The sequence below is a fragment of the Atractosteus spatula genome, chromosome 27 (genome assembly GCF_055471065.1).
Source record: "Atractosteus spatula isolate fAtrSpa1 chromosome 27, fAtrSpa1.hap1, whole genome shotgun sequence".
In the NCBI taxonomy this organism is placed as follows: Eukaryota; Metazoa; Chordata; class Actinopteri; order Semionotiformes; family Lepisosteidae; genus Atractosteus; species Atractosteus spatula.
The window spans coordinates 10,228,694-10,249,651 of NC_142732.1; the positions used below are offsets into that span (position 1 = coordinate 10,228,694).

General features: G+C 48.7%; 1 protein-coding gene across 1 annotated transcript; it reads right to left on the minus strand.

Moving 5' to 3' along the window:
• Positions 1-357: 357 nt before the first annotated feature.
• slc13a5b (solute carrier family 13 member 5b) lies at positions 358-13,202 on the minus strand. Its single transcript, XM_088907286.1, has 12 exons — positions 12,950-13,202; positions 10,219-10,347; positions 9,770-9,906; positions 9,173-9,372; positions 8,574-8,745; positions 8,103-8,225; positions 7,419-7,631; positions 6,643-6,749; positions 6,170-6,288; positions 5,451-5,612; positions 3,346-3,483; positions 358-3,258 (listed from the first exon to the last, which is right to left on the minus strand). Exons 1-12 carry the CDS (start codon positions 13,049-13,051, stop codon positions 3,133-3,135), a joined length of 1,728 nt encoding a protein of 575 aa, XP_088763412.1. The 5' UTR covers positions 13,052-13,202; the 3' UTR covers positions 358-3,132.
• Between the last annotated feature and the right edge of the window lie 7,756 nt (positions 13,203-20,958).

Consider the following 20,958-nt stretch of genomic DNA (forward strand, 5'->3'; position numbering starts at 1 on the left):
TGGCTCCCCTCATTCCTTGCTGCCGTGAACATTAACCAATTAATCCAACATCGCCTGCTGGAATGGAATTCAGCTCAGCTGCAGTCTTTTACAGCTCAACTGGAATATAACAGTTGTACGCGCCTGTGCTGGTGGCCCAGTGTGTGAGTTTTGAAATGTGCCCAGGGGTTCTGAAACGGTGCCGATCTGGAACAGGTGAGAAGGCGGAAGCACTCTGATCTGGTCGTATCTCGGGAGTCAGTGGATCACCTTCGTCTTTGAAGGGGTGATGCAGGGCACACAAGTTGTATAACCAGCAAAGCCTATCTGATGAAACTTTATTTTGAACCCTCTCAAAAAAAATCAGGCACATGAATCTAATTTTCCCTTATATTTTAATTACAGGACTTACAATAGGTCAGCAAATGAGTAAACAAAGTACAACACAAAACATATTTTTTGCTAGCCGTGTTATTGCACATTGCACCGACAGTATCAAGATCCACTTGTTAGAACAGTGTTAAACTGGAGAGAAAAAGACTAGAAGAATGTTATCCCACATTTTCCTTTTCAAACTTGAATACTTGCTTATTAGAACTACATTTCTCCAAAACTGGTCTTGTGCAAGCCTGATAAAAAAAAATTACAGAATGTCACCAAAACAGCCCAGAAATGGTGCACAGTTTCACCTTGGTGGAATCACGCCAAGTTAAATATATTGCAAAATGTGATGGATTGCTGAATTAATTTGTCCCCAGTGGTTCGGGAACATTAGCACCACACCCACCTACGAAATGCTGAGGACTGTAAAATCGATCAACATTTCCACATTTCTCCTTTTGTGTTGTCTTTGGCGCAAGGCCCTGCTTACTCAATTATGAACTGGAACATCCCTCACTTCTTCTGCAGCACAAAAACAAAAATTCGGAAAGAAATTCTGCAGAAATGCTTCATGGCGAACCTTTTCATTCAACATGATTCTCAGCTTTCACATAAAAAAATCAAGACATCTGTGCGTTTCTAGGTATCGGAGTCTTTCTTCTCAGACTTTCACAACGGCATTCGTTGTATCTCTAAATCACGGAGGGATCAGGTCTCTCCAGCTTCGGGAACACACGACCTAATTGCATCGTCTGAGCTTTTATTTGAATGACTAATGCCCCGAGTTGGCGTTAACATCTTCTGACGACGGCAGCCTAAAAAAAGAAGATCGTCAGCCCGTCTGAGTGCAGGACAGCTCTGTGAATCACCGGAGATACAAACTAATCATTCACTTTAGAGCGATAATTATTAGTCTGCCATTTTCTCCAGGACTGCCGCTAAAGAGTCTGTCATGCTGCTTCCCTTCCATTCAGATCTGCTCCACTGGAGCCCAGTTCAGACCACACAGTCAATTTACAACCAGGACAGAAGCCACAGGATTCCTAAACTTGAAGGGTGTTGTTTGGAGGCTCATTCTGCTTTCATTGATAAAAAATGTTTACTTTTTGAGGAAAGGTTTGCTTCTAAGACCAAGAGACATGCGAGCTATTGCATGTTGAGATCAGGCCAATCCAGCACGCGCAGTCTTGATATTTGTTTTATTCTGGTATACAGGACATGGGCCTTACGAACAGGAATATGTATATTAACTTTGTCTCACCTCTTTGGGATGGTGAAGCTTTTATTGGAAAGTTTATTTTCTGAATACAAGAGCTGTGTGTGTGCCTGGAGGGAGGTACTAAAAATAGTTTTCTCATAGATGAACACAAAATTAACAGGGGTATCCAAATCAATACCTACAGGAGGATGTTTTTAAGCATTACACGTATTGTATCGAAGCACCATTCCTTGAAAAGTGTTTATCCATTGAACACAATTTTTCAGTTGTTCACAACTATACACCATACAAAATAAAGAGAAATTGAAAATATACTTTTCCTTTTTTAAGAGATCTAAAAAACTCATGAGAATTATTGCATAGAATTAGGGTGCAATCACACCTCTATAAACAGCACATTTAACTGTTATTATATAAATATTTGGGAATGTTAATTTTAAGTTAAACTACAAAATTACCACAGTTAGAATGACAGTGATGATAACACAACAATGATTAAACGGTTAATCACGCTTAGCAACAGAAATCAACTCACAGCTACACAAAAAAATAAATACTTTCTATAAAGCTTTAAAAAACTGTTCTAAAAATTGTTCAGATCAGCAGCTTGAAATGTTGTAACTTGTAATAGTCAAGGGTAGGGTGCATTTTAATGTGATGTGAAAAACACATAGTGTGGAGGAGAGGAATCGGTTCACTTCACTGCTGAGCTGTGATTCACCTTGAGGAGAATCAGTCGTGCTCAGAGGTGCGTTTGAGACCTGTGATGATGATGCACCAGGAGCTACAATGAAACAAAACTAAGAGATAAACCAGCAGACCCGTTTCCAAAGCAGTGCCAGTTATTCATTTTACAGCCAGGGGCTCTAAAACGGAGCCGCTGTCACAGGCTGACGTCTCAAAATCAAGCCCAAAGGAAAATTGATTCGGATGGCGAAACGGAAGAGCTGTCCTGGCTGACTGACGCAGTGGGGAAAGCAAGGAAGGAGCAGGTTTGACCCTTTCAGCTCATTGATACAAAATTGTTGACAAGGCACTTATTCTGCAGCATGGTTACATGGAGAAGGGGGCTCAGGTCTCTGGTTTTTGCTGGCGTGGCTGTAGGAGTCTGTGTGTAAAGCTGAAAGGATCTGATGCATCAGATTCGGGAGGCGGGGGGGGGGGTGAGCCAGGTGTAAGAAGGGGACTTGGGAGATGCGGCCGACTGACTTGCTGTTTCTCCTTGCTTGTACTGGGCTACGGACACAGGAGTGTTGCTTCTAGCATGGGCTGGCTGGTACTGCATAACGCTATGGTCACTTACACCGTATTGTCACATTCTAAGGCAATCTGCTCAACTACGAAGAGGCCACCTAGTGTTCCAGTTAAAAAAGCCCTCGTCCCCTGCGCTCCAGCTGCCAGCCAGTGAGTCCGTGTCAGAGTGCAGAAGCAGTCCAGCCCTGAGGTTCGACCCGCCGTGGAAAAGGCTGGGGCATCTCTGTGCTGCCCCCCGCTAGGAGGGCAATAGGGGCCCTCACTGTCCCTCCCCGGGGACTAAGGCCGGGTGCTGTCCCTCACACCCCAGTGGTGTTGGCCCAGGTGGGGAAGGAGTCCAGGTCGAACATGGCCTTGCCCCAGGTGTTAATGGCCAGGGTGATGCAGATGATCCCGATCACATTCATCACAATCCCCGTCTTGGCCTGGACAGGGACACAGGCAAGTAAATACACTTGTTTCTAAGCAGCAGGCGGCACTCTGGGCTGACCATGTGTCCAGCTGGCACTCACCATATCCGAGACCTTCAGGTAGCCGTAGGAGAAGACGATGGCATTGGGAGGAGTGGCCACGGGCAGCATGAAGGCGAAGGAAGTGCTGAGTGTGCAGGGCACCATGATATACAGGGGGTTCACGCCGATAGACTGGCACTGAAAAGACACACAGCTGACTTAGACCACTGAGCACAGGGCCAGGGGACACGTCAGTGAGACAGCAACTGCACCAATTACCAGGGACCTCTTTCGGTGAAGATAAGAAAACATTCAGTTTTATTCCCTTTTAATCTTTTAGATGCATGTTTTTGTGGATGCAGGCAGTTTCTCTTGATATAAAGCTATTATATTCCGTGAAGCATAAAGCGAACAGCACAGGCGGCCTTGAGGATTTTGATTGCGAATCATGAAGAGCATTTTTTATTGCTGGTGAAGTACAATTTTAGTTTTGTATTAACTTGACTTATTAATATATTGCATCACGCTATTTAAAAACAAACAAATAATTCCTGGAAGTTTATCCTGTATTTTATCTATGTAGTAGTGTAGTACATGAATGAACATGAACATCAAAATCAAAACTGTTATGTCAGTGTATTGCACGGACTTACTTCAGCAATTCTACCAGTTTTTAGTTGACAGCTTGTCTAAAATGGCATGGGGGATATAAATAACCATCAGTAAAGAAAGTAAAGACTTTTGAAAGAATCCAGACAAAAACCATAGGGGCAAAGTTGTCTCATTAACCCACTCATTCAATGTAGGCACATTCACACAGTGAGACATCAGCTGGGCCCCCCTCTCTGAGCCTCAATTAGACAGAACAGCCATGTCAGAGTAGACCTGATAATTTAAGCTGTCACACATTAGCAGACACGGCTCTGACGCAGCCAGGACTGGAGGATCTGGGACACTGGCAGAGACAGTGGAGAGAAGGAGGCTGGGCAATGCAGAGACCATTCAGCGTTGGCACTGATGCTCTCTGCCTCCTTATCCTTAAAACCACCTTGAGTCAAAATTGGCATGCTTTTCCCTCTCTTTCTTCCTCTTCCCAAAACCGCTGGCTGGCCCTAACTTGCTTTTGGCGGATGCCGAGCTCCAGTGCACACGACAGGGGCAACTCTCCTCGCTGGAGGAGTCTCCTGGGGAAGGGCCAGAACAGCCCAGGGCCCCTGCCAAGCTGTGCAGCAGAGCGTGGGAATTTTGGCTGGTCTGAGCAGATTTTTGCAAATTCTTAACCGCACTTCCAAGCCACAGGCATTCCTCACTTGCGAATCTCTGACCGGGGCCTTAGATGTTAGGGCTTTTGGTGCTTCTTTATCGTGCTTGTCCGGTCAGGTGCACAGTAAGAAAAGAGGGTTGCATGCTGTGTAAGTTAAGCATAAGTTAATTTGAATCCCATCAGGTTTTTATTGCCTGGTACTATATGGGGCACTGCAAGAGACCGTGAGTATCTGTTACTCTTACTGTACATTCTGTTCTCTGACATATGGTACACCACTGTCATGTGACACACATGGAGCACCCCAGAACTCGCACAAGTTCTCTCACTAAAATAACTGGAAAGCCCTCTATCCTACTGGAGCCCTTTGCTGTGTTTATGAAATATAGAGGACCTGAGACAATCAGATTAGTGGATTAGTGATTAGTCCACATTTCATAACAAGGTTCAGAAGAGCGTCATCCAGAGAGCAGTTTATCTTATTGTTGCTGATCCCTTTCACTTTACAACCTGGATGCAGACAGCTGAATCCCTGCTGCTGAAGCAGGTACACATGGAAATTTGCCGGAGCAACATACGGTACAGTGTCTTTTCCCAGGTGTAGCACAGTTTCACCCTGGATTTATTTGTTTTTTTTTACAGTCACCTACTGTTCCATACTTTGACGCTCTGTTTTCCCCATAATGCTACTGTGGTTTCAGGTTTGTCCGCAACACCTAGTGACTTTACCACTGCAGACTGCTCAGGGCTGCACGCTTCTTGAGAAGGACAGTGTAACAGTGCCCTGCAGTGAAAGGGACTGAATGAGCTGCGTGTTGAGCGGCCTGGTCTGAGACCTTGCACACCTGCGGCTGACGGGGCATGTGGGTGGAAGGAGGCCGCTCTGTGGGCACGCTCTTACCATGGAGGCCAGGATGGGCAGAAAGAGCGTGGCGGTGGCGACGTTGCTGGTGCACTCGGTGAAGGTGGCGATCAGCAGGCACAGGATGATGGCGATGGCCCAGGGGGGGATGGTGTGCAGCGGGGTCATCTGGCCCCCCAGCCACTTGGACAGGCCGGACTCCTGGAGAGCGGACACACAGCCAGCATTAGGTTCTCCAGGGGCCGAGCAGGCCGCCACAGGTGGACAGCAGAGTGTTGGGGGAGGAGTGAAAGCACAGCGTGAGCCAGACAGGTGTCTGGCAGGAAGGGCAGAACGGGAAGCAAAACTATGACTATCATATGAGCAGTTTGCAGCATTCAGAACTATAAAAATGAGGGTTGACCGATAAATTAGTAATGAGCGAGCTTGCAATGCCTGCCATTTGGGTTCGATCCTCAGCCAAGGCTGCCTTCTTCTCCAGTTTTGACTGTTCCTTTTTGAAATATGTCCAGATTAGGTTTTTTTACACCGATCTTACTGCATTATTCTTTCTTTCATATTTTCCATCTAATTAATATATAATACTAACATACCAACAAAGGGCTGTTTGTTGTTTGATAGTTTGTGGCTTATAGATATGTCGGGCAGACGTCTGACTGTGCTGTCAGAGGGTGGGCATGTGTGATCTATGCAGGATCTATGCTCAGCTCGTCGGCCCGGTCCGTGTTGCTCGATGAGAGCCCGTGCTCCCTCCTCACCTCGCTGCCCTTGGCCAGGGCGAAGCCGCCACCCAGCAGCAAGACGATGTTCCAGGGCAACTTCTTCTGCACCACCTTCCAGCTGAGCAGCGGGGCCGGGACTCTTTGGCGCTGGGGCTCTGGGAGAGGGGAACAACACGGCCATGGGGTGGGGGAATCAGACTCGCACTGCACGTGCTTTTCAGCCACCTTGTAATCTTAATCCTGCCTGGGTTCCTACCTCCACAAGCAAGCGTGGTACCGTGTGACAGGGGTGCCAGGCCTGGCCAGACACACATGTCAAGAGAGTACTGCATTTATTCTTTCACAACACTTAGGCACAAAGTGTCACAGCTGCCCTGTCACACAGGGGCCCAGCCTAACCACAATTTCAGCCTGCTGGATTTCTAACAGAGCGGGCAGCTAAAACAGGGGATCAAGGGTCCCGGGGCGTATTTCTGAAGTTGTGGGAGCAAGAAGAAAAGCCATGTTACCTGTCTCATAACTCTCGGACCTCCAGAAGCAGAGTCGTGGTTTTTTGGAGGGGATGATGAAGAGGAGCACCGCGATGAAGACGGCGACGGTGGCATCAGTCACATACCTGCAGGTTTGAGTCTTGGGTCAGGACTGCTTATCAGCATGTAAGCACTTTCTAATTCCACCATTGGAACAAAGTCTGTCTGAGTTTACTATATTATATTATGTATATTATTATTTCATACACTGTAAGCCCTTGTTAAATGTGCGCTGGTTTTATTGAGCTTTCACCGAAGATCACCATTAACACACAAAGGGTTTGCTTGCCCCTGCACCGAGAGCTTCATAAATGTTTTAGCTCAATGACAAAACATCACTCAAACTTTCGGCACACTGTATTCCAGATTGATAAAGATAGGGTTGAACTTTACAAACTTTAATTCATGACTTATTCAGAGGAAGTTTTTTTTTCTGGTCATTCATAAGATAAGAATGTTGACCAGTCCGCAGCGGCAGGAGCAGATAACAGATTACGAGGCTTTTGCAAATTAGCGTTTGTGTCCATTCTTGCGTTTCCTCTGTTTGTATTTGTGCCGTTCGATATGTGCTCGTGAACATGTGTGTCAGCGCTTGGCAGTGCCTGAATGTGTTTTTTTCCTCCTGTGTCCAGGGGGAGTCAGTGGGGGTCTGTGCGCCTGTCTGTCCCTGCTGGATGGTTTTGTGCCGCGTGGGATGGGCGTGCGGGTGCGTGGGTGGGTGTGCGCGGGTGCGACAGCACGGCGGCAGGGCCTACTCGGCGTCCGTGTTGAAGAGGTGTGTGGCCCAGCCTGGCACGAAGCCCGGGTCGCGCGTGAACCACAGCAGGATGAGCAGGGCGAAGAGCGCCAGCACGTTGACCTCGGCGAACGACATGGGCCCCAGCCGCCGGTGCTCCTCCTTGATCACGTTGTAGGCGGCGACCTCCTTCTCCGACTTCTCCGCACCGCAGCCCCATGTCTTCTTGAAGCTGGTGTGGGGACAGAATCGCTTATTGACAAAGCCTGAGGCAGAGGGGTTGGGGATACAGAGAGCCCAGGTACAGCTGGTACAGATAAGGAGCACCCAGGTACCCCAGAAATAAAATAAATCAAAGCAGCTCTGATACGACTCTGCCCTTATTCCTGATCAGTCTAGGGCAGAGGCCACCAGTCTAGGTCCTTGAGAGTCACAAGCAGGTTCTCTGAAGTCATCAACAGATTAAACTCAGGTTAAATGTAAAAATGTAGCCAATGAAGTGCTTATAGTAACTAATATAACCGTTCCTCCCAGGTCTTAAAATACTGATCTGTAGAGGGAAGAGTCCATCAGTTCATGAGTGATTGTGCCTCAGGTTGCTAGAAGATGGATAAAACCCCTATGTGAGCACGTGGAGCATGCTCAGGGGGCGGACACCCAAACCCCCCCTTGAGAACTGGGGTCCCCTCGCGGGGTCACTCACTTGAATCCCATGAAGACGAACTGCAGCCAAAGCCAGGCGATGGTCAGCATCAGGATCATGTTGGGGAAAGCGAACCCGAACCACGAGGCGAAGTTGATGATATCCCCATTCTGGGGGAACAGCCTGCGGGGACATCGGGGGGGGGGGGGGTTCCGTTAAACATACATGGTGTCTCTCGCACTCAAGCCCAACAAAGAAATTTGCAGCTGAAATGAACCGACTTCAATTGCTAGAAGCAGAGTGTGCTTTGCTTTTATCCCATTTATATATTAAAGTGCTGAAGCACTTGTGAAAATGTTGTTATTATTAAAGAAGTGAGGAGTTTAGGGGAGATAAGAAAAGAGAGGAGGAACAGGAAGAGCAGACAGCGAGTGACCCAGGACAGCTCCCAACGAGCCACCGAGCGCTGATGACAGAACACGGTCTCCCCTTGTGGAGCCCAGACAGACGGAGAAGGGGGGGGGCACTCACTGGTTCATCTGGCCCTTGAGGACGAGGTTGGGGCCCGTGCCGGTGAGCGTGGCGGTGCCCCCGATGCTGGCAGCGTAGCACACACACAGAGTCATCCCTTTACCCATCCTCCTCCTCTCTGACGCCTCGTCACGGCGAGCGGGCTCCGCCAGCCCCAGCCCGTTCACCACCACTGCGACAGCGGGAGAGAGCACAGGGGCAGAGGGCGGGGTGAGCACGCTGTCACAGGCGTAAGTGTAGGGTTAGAGTCCTGCTACGGGTCCAGAGCTTAAAATAAACTCTTCAATGGACAGACCGAGTGAAGACATGGCAATTTAACGACCATATTTAAAGCACAAAGCAATCTTCAAAATTATCTTGTTCTGTTTTAAATTCTGTACAAATTCTTAAAATACTTTATGAAATGTAAAATTGCAACGTCCCATATAGCAAAGCACTGCATTAATTATGGACCCGCACATTCTAGTATTGAAGAAAATGCAGGAAAAGAAAAACATGCTGAAAGTAGATTAACCACCTACAATTACTTCTTGATCTATACATTTATATAAGCTAAGCAGGACTGTAGCCCTTATCCCCCTGCCCAGTCCCATGCACACCATGGCCATCCTTCGTGTTGCTCTGCTGTTTCTCCTCGGGCTCCCCGACATCCCCGCTCCGGATCTCCGGCATCTCGGCCTCGCTGCTGCTGAGCTGCTCCAGCACGGCCTGCACGATGGGCACCATCATGGCGGTGGTGGCCGTGTTGCTGATCCACATGGACAGGAAGGCTGTCACCCCCATGAAGCCCAGCATCAGCCTGACAACGGCAAAACCACACAGGTCGTCTGAGATGAGCGAAGATCTGACAGCAGCTGGATCGCTGTCCAAGTTAAGAGCGTGGCCACAGCTAGTCCACAAGCGTTCATTCAACCACAATACAGAGAATAACATTAGGAAGCTGCTGTTTTGCTTGGACAGGAAAGGCACAGTGCTGATTTACTGATTACATGAATAGCTTTCCTGACAACATGACTGATCTGCACCACGTCTCCATTTAGCCTCTCAGCAGGACAGAGGGGCAACCTCGGTCAACATATTTTTTTCTCTCTTTAAGCTTGATTTGGTCATTTTAGCTTAATTTTCTGTGGAAACTGGAAAAGTGCAGGGCTGCCCTGTCCTCTCATGCACTGGGAGTAGGAACAGGTCTTGCTCACAGTGCTGGCCGGACCCCGACGATGAGCAGCACCCTCAGGGCAATGCGCTTGTGCAGGTTCCAGTGCTCCACAGCCACAGCCACCATCAGACCCCCGACGAACAGCATGTTGGTGTCTTTCAGATACTGCATGCACACCTGCCCAGAGAGAGACAGCACAGGGAGAACTCTTTCAGACACACACATCTACAGTACATAAGCTCCTCCACTGCTGTACAAACACACATCACACACAAGGAATTAAACAGCCGCAGAAAAACAGGACAGACATATTTTTTACCTGACGACTACATCATTTTTAATCACAAGCAACCTTATATGGCTTATTTGTTTGAACTAGATAAGCAAGGAGGGTTTCAAAAATGATTTAAAGCAATTTACCCAGTCGCTGAGGACCTGTAATGAAATGCAAAGACTACTGTTATATTACAGTTGGCATTAGACTAGCACCTTCTTGGATTCCAGGATGCCGAACATGGGGAAGAGCAGAGCAGGCAACAGGGCGGTCACGGCCAGAGGCATGGCTTCTGTACACCAATACACGGCCATCAGGATGATCACATAGGCGCAGCCCGCCTCCTGCAGGGCAAAGTGTGAACAACAGGCCATCAGCACAATGTACAGTCACGTCAATGCAAGAGCACATCACTTAAACATTATTATCCTTGTTTTAAACAACCACACTCAAAACACAATGGAGTGACTAAACCCAATAAAGAAGCACTTGTTCCAGTGTGCCTGTGCTAAGTGGAGCAGTCTTCTGCACGCCCAGCACGAAGTGGTGCACGGTGCTTGTTCGCACTTGTGGCCGCAGTGAAAGTTGCTAACCTGCATCTGCCACCTTTTCGTGGAAAAGTATAAGATGAAAAAATAAAGGAGAAAAATGACACTCCTGTAAGAGATACAGGATCCAAATGAATGTTTTCTAAAACATCAGGTTCAGAGATAAATACCTCTTCGGTTCAGCCTCTTGAGATATAATTTAGAGAGGTAAGCCTCCTGTCAGTAGGTGACTGCATTATTTAATTTGTTTTTATACAGGATTTTCTATTGCTGCTGCTGATGCCCTGCTCTTAGGTCACTACAACCTATGTAACTCAAGCAAGGATCGTTAGCATTCAGATGACTGCGTCACATTAGTGCCAACTACAATGTTTGCTACTAAGCTCCAAAGTCTCATCTAAGCAAGTCTGCACTTTGCTGACTTTTACAGGGCAGCCTGTGGCTCTGCTTTGACGTAGCCTCTTTTACTCAGTTTAGTTGAATCACAATGTGTCTTTGTACCAGACCTGGGCCCCTTCTTGTAATACGCGTGTCGATGGAGCAATGGCACACATTGATTCAGGACCTGCATTTCACCTTGGATGACTGTGTGCATGAAATCCAATATCTCTGCGCCCACGGCCACTCTAATGCAGAGGAAACTGAATTCCAGGAAAGCCTTCAACATCACTTTGATTTCCTAATGGAACACCTCTTCCCCAAATACTAGCCACGTTCGACTTGGTTTCACAAGTCCTGTTTTCTGGATTTATTTATATATATACAGTTTGCACTGCAAACCACAAAACTAGTGCACTTTGACTCAGAAGCAATTTTAACTCCGAGGGCTGTTAACGTTTAAAAGGTAGAAAGTGCACTTCTGTTATTCAGTTACCACAACCTTGTAAAAAACACAAAACACTGGAAACCTTCTAAATCCTGACAAAATTGGGATTGTTCAGCAATAGCTAACAGCTCGCATGCAAACGCAGGAGCCCTGCAGTGCCCTGTGTGCAGGTTACATCAACGCTCACACTGCTGCAGTAAAGAGCAATTCGGACTCCAAGTCCTTCAGCTCCTTCAGCGCGTCACAGGGACAGCACGGTGGAGCGTGGAGCTCGATTTGAACAGTCTTGTTCGAAGGTGGAAGGGTCCTGGGGTGACCCGAATGAGCCCATGTTTTTCATTTGGAATTTTGTTTTTTAAAGTCTCAGTACAACACTTTCCCTGGGTTCAAAGTCTGAAGTGCAGTGACCCAAGTGTTATGGGGTTTTTATATAATCAAGGATGTCGCACAAAATAATTAGGATTATCGGTATTAGCATCGTTAAGGATAGGAGGACACTGTGCATCAGGAATAAAGGAAGAAGCCTTTAGAGGAAGGGGTCTGCTGACCTTGCAATGTGAGGGAATGCAGGGTTTGGCACGTCTGTGCACATGAACTGGTACACCAGTCCCCTTCTACTCTAGCTGGGAAGAAGAACATGCGAGGTGGAAATATTTCCTTGCTCACTCGTGCACGAGTGAACGATGCTGGATAGAAAGAGCCTTTTCTTTACCATGGGGGTGGGGGGGGGTTTGGGTGTTATGAAAAGTTCGGGAGGGGTTAGCAGAGAGGTCAGCCGCAAAATGTATTTTTCACGCTTGCACGGCGACAGAGGAGCCCGGTTATCACGAGGCTCCCGTGGGCCACTGCACATGAAAGAGTTAAAACAACACGGGATGAAAAGGCTTTGTCCTCCTTGAACTTGAGCTTGGATCTGCCCCCCCCTGCATTCTCGTCCTAAACTATCACCCGGCTAATATCAACACTAAACTTCATGTCAAAATCAAAGAGCAGCGATCGCTGCAGTTCCCAGCGTATATTCCGTGTTCAGGCGGCGAGTTCTAGGGATCAGATCAGTAGCGATAAATCCGGTAACCTTGACTATCTTATAGAATGACCAAATAACGGTAATAGTGCAAGATAAAAACGCTGTAAAACTACAATAAAATATCGAATATATAATATTAAATGTTTATATATTCTTTAGATGTTTATATACTATTAATATAACATATTGTAGCGCTTTCGGGTCAACATTTTACGTCAAAGAAAAAAAAACTTTTAAAATTGCAAACTGAATTTGAAGTATTTATTGAAAGTTCCTTGGTAACAAATCTTCAGCCGATTCCAAAGTTCAGCACGGAGGGGAAAAAAAACGCTTATCCGATTAAGAGCGCAGAAAATATTCCCTGATGTGGAGGGAGATAACTGCGCGTTTGGAAGCGCTAGAAACGAAGACTGACAAAGAGGGTTATTATGAGGCATTTAACAAAAATGCGCGTTTTCTGTTTAACCCAGAATATAATACAGACGGAGAGGGGGTGAAAAAACCAACTCTTCTGGTTTTCTGAGAGCGCAGGCGGCGCGACCTACCTTGGTCTGGACGAGGAGAGGCAGAGGCAGGAGGAGGAAGGGCGTGAGGAAGAGCACGAAGGTCTGCTTGAGCTTCCACAGGTATCTCACCGACGGGGCCATCTTCTGCTCGGGGAGAGAGCGACGCGGGACAGGGGATCGCTGCAGGCGCTGAGGACACTGGCGGCGCGGCGCACTGAACCGGCTCCTTCGCCCGGCACTTAAATATTAACCGTGCGCGACGCATCACACACACACACCCCCGGCTTCGAATATCGCTGACCAGGAGCCGCGCTTTCCGCGGCCGCAGGCTGTCATTAAGGAGGCGGGAGGGGGAGTCTGAGGCTGATCACCGACACGCCGGCTGGAGGCGAGTCGCTCTTCGCCGAGGTCCTGCGCCTTTACTTGATGGAAACGCAGCACAGTGTGGCTTCGAGTGCCGATGTAGTGGTATTACCTGCTACCCCAGCTCCACATATCATATTATATACAGTACGAACATGACACATTCCTCTACATTGCAGTGTATAAGAAATATAGATATAACGTACAGATCATATGTAAGCAATGTATATAAGCAATTTAGAGATATCTTATCTTATCTTATACGAATAAAGCAAAGGTTCACTCCACGCTGAAAAGAGACAAGAGGCGAAGCGCTGCGGGTCTGAGCTCGAACCCGTCTCTGCGTCACGCGCACAGCTGTGCCCGCAGGCGCCCAGGGGACCCGGTCCTCACCAGACTTCCAGGCAGCGAGAGGAAGCCTGCTGCAGTTGTAAGAAGTTTTATTTTTTGTCTCCCAGGCAGGGAAAGCCCGTTACTATTGTAAAGATTTTTTTCTTTTCACTTTTGAACCTGGTGGTATTCAGAGACTGGGCGAGCCTAGTGGGACAGATGAGAGACTGGGGGAGCCTACTGGAACAGAAGAGAGACTGGGGGAGCCTACTGGGACAGAAGAGAGACTGGGGGAGGCTACTGGGACAGATGAGAGACTGGGAGAGCCTACTGGAACAGAAGAGAGACTGGGGGAGCCTACTGGGACAGATGAGAGACTGGGGGAGGCTACTGGGACAGATGAGAGACTGGGGGAGCCTACTGGGACAGATGAGAGACTGGGAGAGCCTAGTGGGACAGAAGAGAGACTCGGGGAGCCTACTGGGACAGAAGAGAGACTGGGGGAGCCTACTGGGACAGATGAGAGACTGGGGGAGGCTACTGGGACAGACGAGAGACTGGGGGAGGCTACTGGGACAGAAGAGAGACTGGGGGAGGCTACTGGGACAGATGAGAGACTGGGGGAGCCTACTGGGACAGAAGAGAGACTGGGGGAGCCTAGTGGGACAGAAGAGAGACTGGGGGAGCCTACTGGGACAGATGAGAGACTGGGGGAGGCTACTGGGACAGATGAGAGACTGGGGGAGCCTACTGGGACAGATGAGAGACTGGGGGAGGCTACTGGGACAGATGAGAGACTGGGAGAGCCTAGTGGGACAGAAGAGAGACTGGGGGAGGCTACTGGGACAGATGAGAGACTGGGAGAGCCTAGTGGGACAGAAGAGAGACTGGGGGAGCCTACTGGGACAGATGAGAGACTGGGGGAGGCTACTGGGACAGATGAGAGACTGGGAGAGCCTAGTGGGACAGATGAGAGACTGGGGGAGGCTACTGGGACAGATGAGAGACTGGGAGAGCCTAGTGGGACAGAAGAGAGACTGGGGGAGCCTACTGGGACAGATGAGAGACTGGGGGAGGCTACTGGGACAGATGAGAGACTGGGAGAGCCTAGTGGGACAGAAGAGAGACTGGGGGAGCCTACTGGGACAGATGAGAGACTGGGGGAGGCTACTGGGACAGATGAGAGACTGGGGGAGGCTACTGGGACAGACAAGCCATTGAATTTGTGGCAGAACGTCCGACCCAGCCTCAGCCATGATGCTGGCCTGAGCCCAGCAGTTGAAAAACCCTTTCACAGCCTCTTCCACGGAAACAGCTCACCCATTGAAGAGGAAACCCAGCAGACTCCTGCCTCCACCAAAAACCAAAACTCAGCGTTCTGCTCCTGAAAACTTGCTACATTCATTTTTTTTAACCTCCAGTGTGTTATAAACCATTTTGACAATGGTGGCCTATCAGGAAAACTGCTTGTGTTCCAAAACCACTTGCCCAGTTAGCTCCAGCATGGTTGGTATCTTTCTACCGATCAGGGTGTTAATATGTGATGTGCCGTGGCTCCTGTGCCAGCCTTAATGCTAGCTCCTGTTGTAGCAAAAGAGCTTGGCTAGATGTTAACAGGCAGCGCGATTACAGCAAGGTGAAACATCATTTTCTCTAGCTGATCCTCATGTGCTGCAAACTACTCCTGTTTGGAGTGAAGGCGAAAACCAGCCCAAGTCAACGCGCCTTGGCCAGTTCACTCCGGACTGGGAAGGTATCATTCTAGCAACAACGTGACTGATATTAATTTTTGATCATTAACGAACGCCTGGTACGGGACTCCTGCTTGAACCCAAGTGGCTGCCTGATCACCCAAACTTTAAATTGAGCAACTCACTTTACTCCAGCCAGCAGGAGCCACTGCTCTGACTCAATTGAAACTCGTCAGGTTTCATCACAGAAGAAAAAGAGGCTAAACACATACTCGCGCCTCATATGTGCAGCTAAATGCTTTATACACCCTGAACGGGTTATCACATGCATTCCTGTAAATGAGCCCTGTACTACTAACCACAGTTCTTCAAGAACTAGGCATCACTCTACAGTAGTTTCCCCTTAGTTTGTTCATAGTTCACTCACAATTTTAAAGTTAGTGGGTAGGGACTTGGGTGCCAAAAAAATGCTTGCAGTTTTCTGGTCTTTTAAATTACAACTCCTAACTGCAAGGCAGACAAAACTCTCAAAGAATTTGGTTCAAAGAGAGAAGATGGTATGTATCTTTATTGAGGCAATCACTCTAATCATCATGTTCCTCCTTAGCACCGAGAGCTGGACAATGACAACTTTTAATTTGTATGCCCCGAATTGGCAGGTTTTAGTATTTTCCATGGTCTACTGCCAATTGTGGAGTTTCCACATTCATGCCTTGTCAAAGAATTTCTTCTTCTTTTGCGTGTGAGAGGTTTATGTCACTACACAGTGCCTGGACGCCAATCAAAAACATTTTGTGCTAAGTCAAGGACTTTGAATCTCATTGTTAAACCGATTTAATGCGCATATGTTTAAAGTAATGAATGTATAATTCTAACATGGCAATCATATGAAGTATGTGTTAAAAAATAACAGAATATTCTAAGCAGCACATGTCCATCCATCGTATACTGGATACTAATCGCTCTATGTGCTGGTTTTCTAATTGCTTTTATCCAACACAGGGTCGCGTGGCAGCCAGAGCCTATCCCAACAGGCAAAGGGCACGAGGCAGGAAATATCCTGGATAAATATTTTTGTGAGTGTACTGAGTACTGACCAGCAAAAACAAAACGATTAAACGAAAAACAAGCCGAGACTCCGCATAACATATTACAAATTGTAAGACCATGCATCACAGTGTACGTCACAGTCCAATCACACAGCATAGCACACAGGGGAGCTGGAGGTGACCAGGAGAATGCTGGGACAGGTAAGGGCTTGCCAGTCCCCCACCTTGGAAAACACTGTGGTTCACTGCAACAAGCCTGGTCAGTCTTGACTGAACCATAAACACTGGCACACCCAGAGCACAGGTGAAGTCACAGGGCTCTCTCTTGGGCTAAGTGTTTGGTGGCTGGCTGTTCTCATAATGCTTACAGTCTTCTCCCATGATAAAATCTTTCTTTTTTTTATATATTGGTTTGGTTGAAATGAAATGTTTTAAGCACAGTGAGCGATTAATTTAAAAAAAAAGACGGCTTACTGTGCATGCTATGAGTACGTGGTCATAGCGATCCAAATCTTCTTCCATGGCTGTGAGCTAGAAAAGAAAGTTTAAAAGATGAATGTTAGCAGTCGGACCAATGTTACGGGTATACCAAGGTACTGTATACCCATGCGTGTCCACTCTCAGCACAGACTCGGCATTTAGTGTTGCTGTCAGAATGTTACAGTGCCACCGTGTGGCGATAGTCAGCATTACAGCCACACACTTTAAAACTCAAGTTTAACGTGAAAAATATTTACTTACAGGGTAGAGGCACCGATCGTCTTAAACCATTTCATCCCTTTTCTCCCTTTTCAAAATATAGTTGTTTGAAAGCACCTCGCCCACTTACAAAATAGTTTCCGTGATTGGTTTTTACTGTGACTAGCATTTCACACCGTTTCCCCCTGGTTATTGCTAGTCTGGACGGCATTGATACGGAATAATATTCTTTCCCTATTTAAATGTGATGCTTGGTGCAGGAGGACATAACACATTTACAAATACTGCAGATGAATCCGTCTTCTAAAAGCTTTATCCCCTGCAGAATAATATAGAACTAAACGTCTCTGTACTTTCGGAATTCACTCGAGTTTCCGTCCATTGGAAGTCCAGGAAAGCGCTGCAGAGGTAAGAAACACAGGTCTGCGCATAATGGCCTTTTCAGCATAGATGAACAATGCGGGTCCTGTTCGTGGCTGACGATCCGAAACCCCCGCCTCAATGGAAGGCTTGTTTTGCGGAGAACCATCAGGTTTCGGACACCGGCTCGTCTTTCCTGCGGGGATCTGGCACAGGCCGCAGTTCGGGGGGAAACAGTCCCAGATGACAGGGGAATCATACGAGGGCAGGTAGTGTGACATCCCGCCGCAGCGCACGTCACGCAGGTCAGATCCCAGCGCTGTCCGAGAGCGCCGCGAGTCGGACTGAAACCCTCTCCCACTCGGGCGTGAACGCGTGTCCTGGACACGGGCGCGCTTGACGCCCCACTCGCGGCGTGAGCGGGCCTCGGGCTGCGCGGACCCACCTGCACCGTGCCACGATAAAGACAGAATGTTTTAACCGAAGACGAGTCAGTCCCTCAAAAGCAAAATCGAAACACGACTTGAGCGTCCTCGTCGGATCCCGGGTACTGACTACAGGGCACGGCCCGCAGTATCTCACCGACCCCTGCACCGCCAGGGAGAAATGAGCTGCAAAGGTTCAAACAGCTGCGTTTTGTAAAGCTTAGTTTTGTTAGAAACTTCCCTAAGTACCAAGACGGTGAGGTACCATGGAGAGAAGGAGCAGAAAGAGACGTCAGACACTCACCTCAGTTTGAAGTCCTGCGGGACAGAGAGGACCGGGAGAGGGATGACAGCAGGGGGGGGGGGCAGGGAAACAGGGGGCACTTCATTCACCCCTCGGCCGAACAAGGGCCCCTTTCTCACTCGCTGCCAAGAGGACAGTCGGACCCCCCTCCCCCAGGCGTGCCCGGCTCCGCTATTCTGCTGTCGGCGGGGACAATGGCGGCCCGCTGGGCCCGCGGACGTGTTGCCCATGGCAATGAAGCGGGGGGTTCCTCACGCGGGGCCCCCTCGCGCGCGCGCGCGCGGGCGGCTGGGGTTACGCGCCGACCTTAGCCTCGGCCCGTGCGCGCGCCCGCGGCCACTCTCAGGTGCGGGGCGGGAGCGCGGTTTAACACAGGTGTAGGTGTAACCCCCCCCCACACCACACACACACACACACACACACACCACTGGCGCCGCTGCGGGTCGGCGAGCAGCGCCGGGTCCTTCCCCGGCCGCAGTCTGCGGTACCAACACAGGAGCTGCTGTTCAAGACCCGCACCCACACAGGAAACATATTAATCCCGCTTTTATCTTCCATTTGTCACGCTCTCTGCTTGTAGACACCTAGATGATCAAGCCCTCGTATGAAAAAAAAAAAGCAACGCACGATCTGAAATCTTATCTGCCTTCCTCTAATATTATTATTTAACACATCTCCACTTTCCTTCCAGCTAAAGCAACTGTATAACACGTGATGACTAACAGTCATTTCACAGTGAATTGGGAAACGTGAGGGAGTTCTGGTATCCTGTCGGTATTCGGTTTGAGTTGGCTGATGGAGACGCCACCGCCGCTACTTCGCCCGTAGCGCCTCGCCGCGGGCAGGAGGCGGAGCGCGAGAGCGCGGCGGGCGGCGGGCGGCGGGCGTCACGTGAGGTCTCGAGGAGGGCGGGAGCGGGGGGGATGCAGGTCACGTGAACCCTTCGGCGGCTCCAACATGGCCGCTCTCAACAGAGGGGCATAGCAGCCTGCGCCGCGAAAACACACACGCTTTCCCCCCCGGCGCAAGACAACACGGGTCCGGGGAGGACAGACCGGCAGCACGCTGTTGAGAAGACGCTCTTGCCGGGCGCTGGGCAGCAAAGGGGCTGAGGGGCCAGTATCTGAAAAGAGAAATAAAGCTGACTCAACCAGCGAGCAGTCGCCTGTGCGGCTGAGGAAGTTTCTTCGTTTTGCCTTGAAATCGTTTTTGTTTTCGGTTCCTGTCCGAGTCGACGCGTTTTGTCATCACCCTGCAACTTCCGTGTTTTGACAAGCCCGGGGATATCAGTAATTATCAGTAGTTTATCAAGAGTGATGATTCAAACCGGAGAATGAAATCACGCGATCGCACCGTCTGTGTCGCTACTTATCTGTTGATGGAAACGCGCCAAGAACAGATCTGGACACTTAAGTCATTAGTTCATGTTTTGTAGTCTGCGTACATTTTTTGTTTTGTTTCTCCTCTTGCGACCACAGCGAGACACTTTTTTCCCCCGGTATCGCACTGTGCGCCGCCTGTTCGCTTCGCCAGTCGGGACAGATTTCCGAACTGCTCAGAATTAATCATCATCATCATCACATGAGCGGGGCATGACTCCTGCCCGGAGCCCCGCTGGTTCCGTCATGAGGGGAAACGACTAGTTGAGCCCGTCCAGGAGCCGGTGGAGAAGGTGCCGGAGGCGCTTCAGCCCTGAATCCCGCCGAAACGGAATGAACGGCGCAGAAGCCCGAGACTGGTAAGTTTCCTCCGCAACACAGGCGGTGGATGAGAAACCGTGAAGCCTCACACTAACGTGCCGACGAGGAGGAGGAGGGGGGGGCACTTTTTCAGGAAGGCATAAGACGGAGATTTGACGTTTGCATGCCTTAGCCGTGAAGGAGTAACTTTATCTGTGAAGCCCGTTGGCGTCGGTCCCTGTCACCGGCGCAGGGAACTGGTCCTGTAACTGGTTCGACTTCTGGTTTCAGACTCATAGCTCGGGAATTCCTGTTTGCTCACCGCTACGAGCATTTTTCCTCTGGTGCCGAAACTAAAAGGCCCGTTTATATCTACTGAGTTGCACTTGATTGTCCAGCTGCTTGTATTTCTACTTGCATCTGGAGCAGGTGAGACGTCCTGTCCATTAAAGAAGACGGGTTAGCTCGAATCAGACACGCATTTTTAGAAAAGTCGCCAGTATCCCTCTTGGTAATGGATCTGAATCTCTTCTCTGCTGGCTTTTGCTGCATTGCAATGCAAAAAAAACTAAATTTGACTGTATAACGTGATGAATGTGTTTTAGTGTGATCACAGAATTAGAGAACCAGTCATGTCTTAATTGCCCACCGGTCATCATGGGACTCAGTTGCCGAGCGAGCTCAGTGGGTTCTACTGGGTCCGAATCCTAGTACTGTAGTCGTCGCTGGGGTTAGGAGCTTCAGGCTGCTCTGGCATTGTGTAGGAGTGTACTCCCTTGCCAGCAGCAAGTTCAAGTTCAAGTTTATTGTCATTATACTCATGCAGAGGTATATGGTATCACGAAATGCTATTTAGCTAGCTCTCAGATGGTAAGCATTACAAAAAAAACAACAACACGATTGTATAAGAAAAGACAGACAGAGACAACAGGCAATGTGCAAAACAACATCAGTTGTGCAAAATCATACAGCAACAGAATGAAATAAAGGATAGAAAATTATGGGGAGTGAACTTCTTGTCGTGTGAGGTAGAAGTAGATTTCAGTGTGTTTTTGAGTTTTGATAAAGAGAGAAGGCACCATAAGGGTTCTCAGATCGTAGATGAGAGAGGCTGGGAGTTTAATAGTTTGATAGTGCCGGGGTAAAAT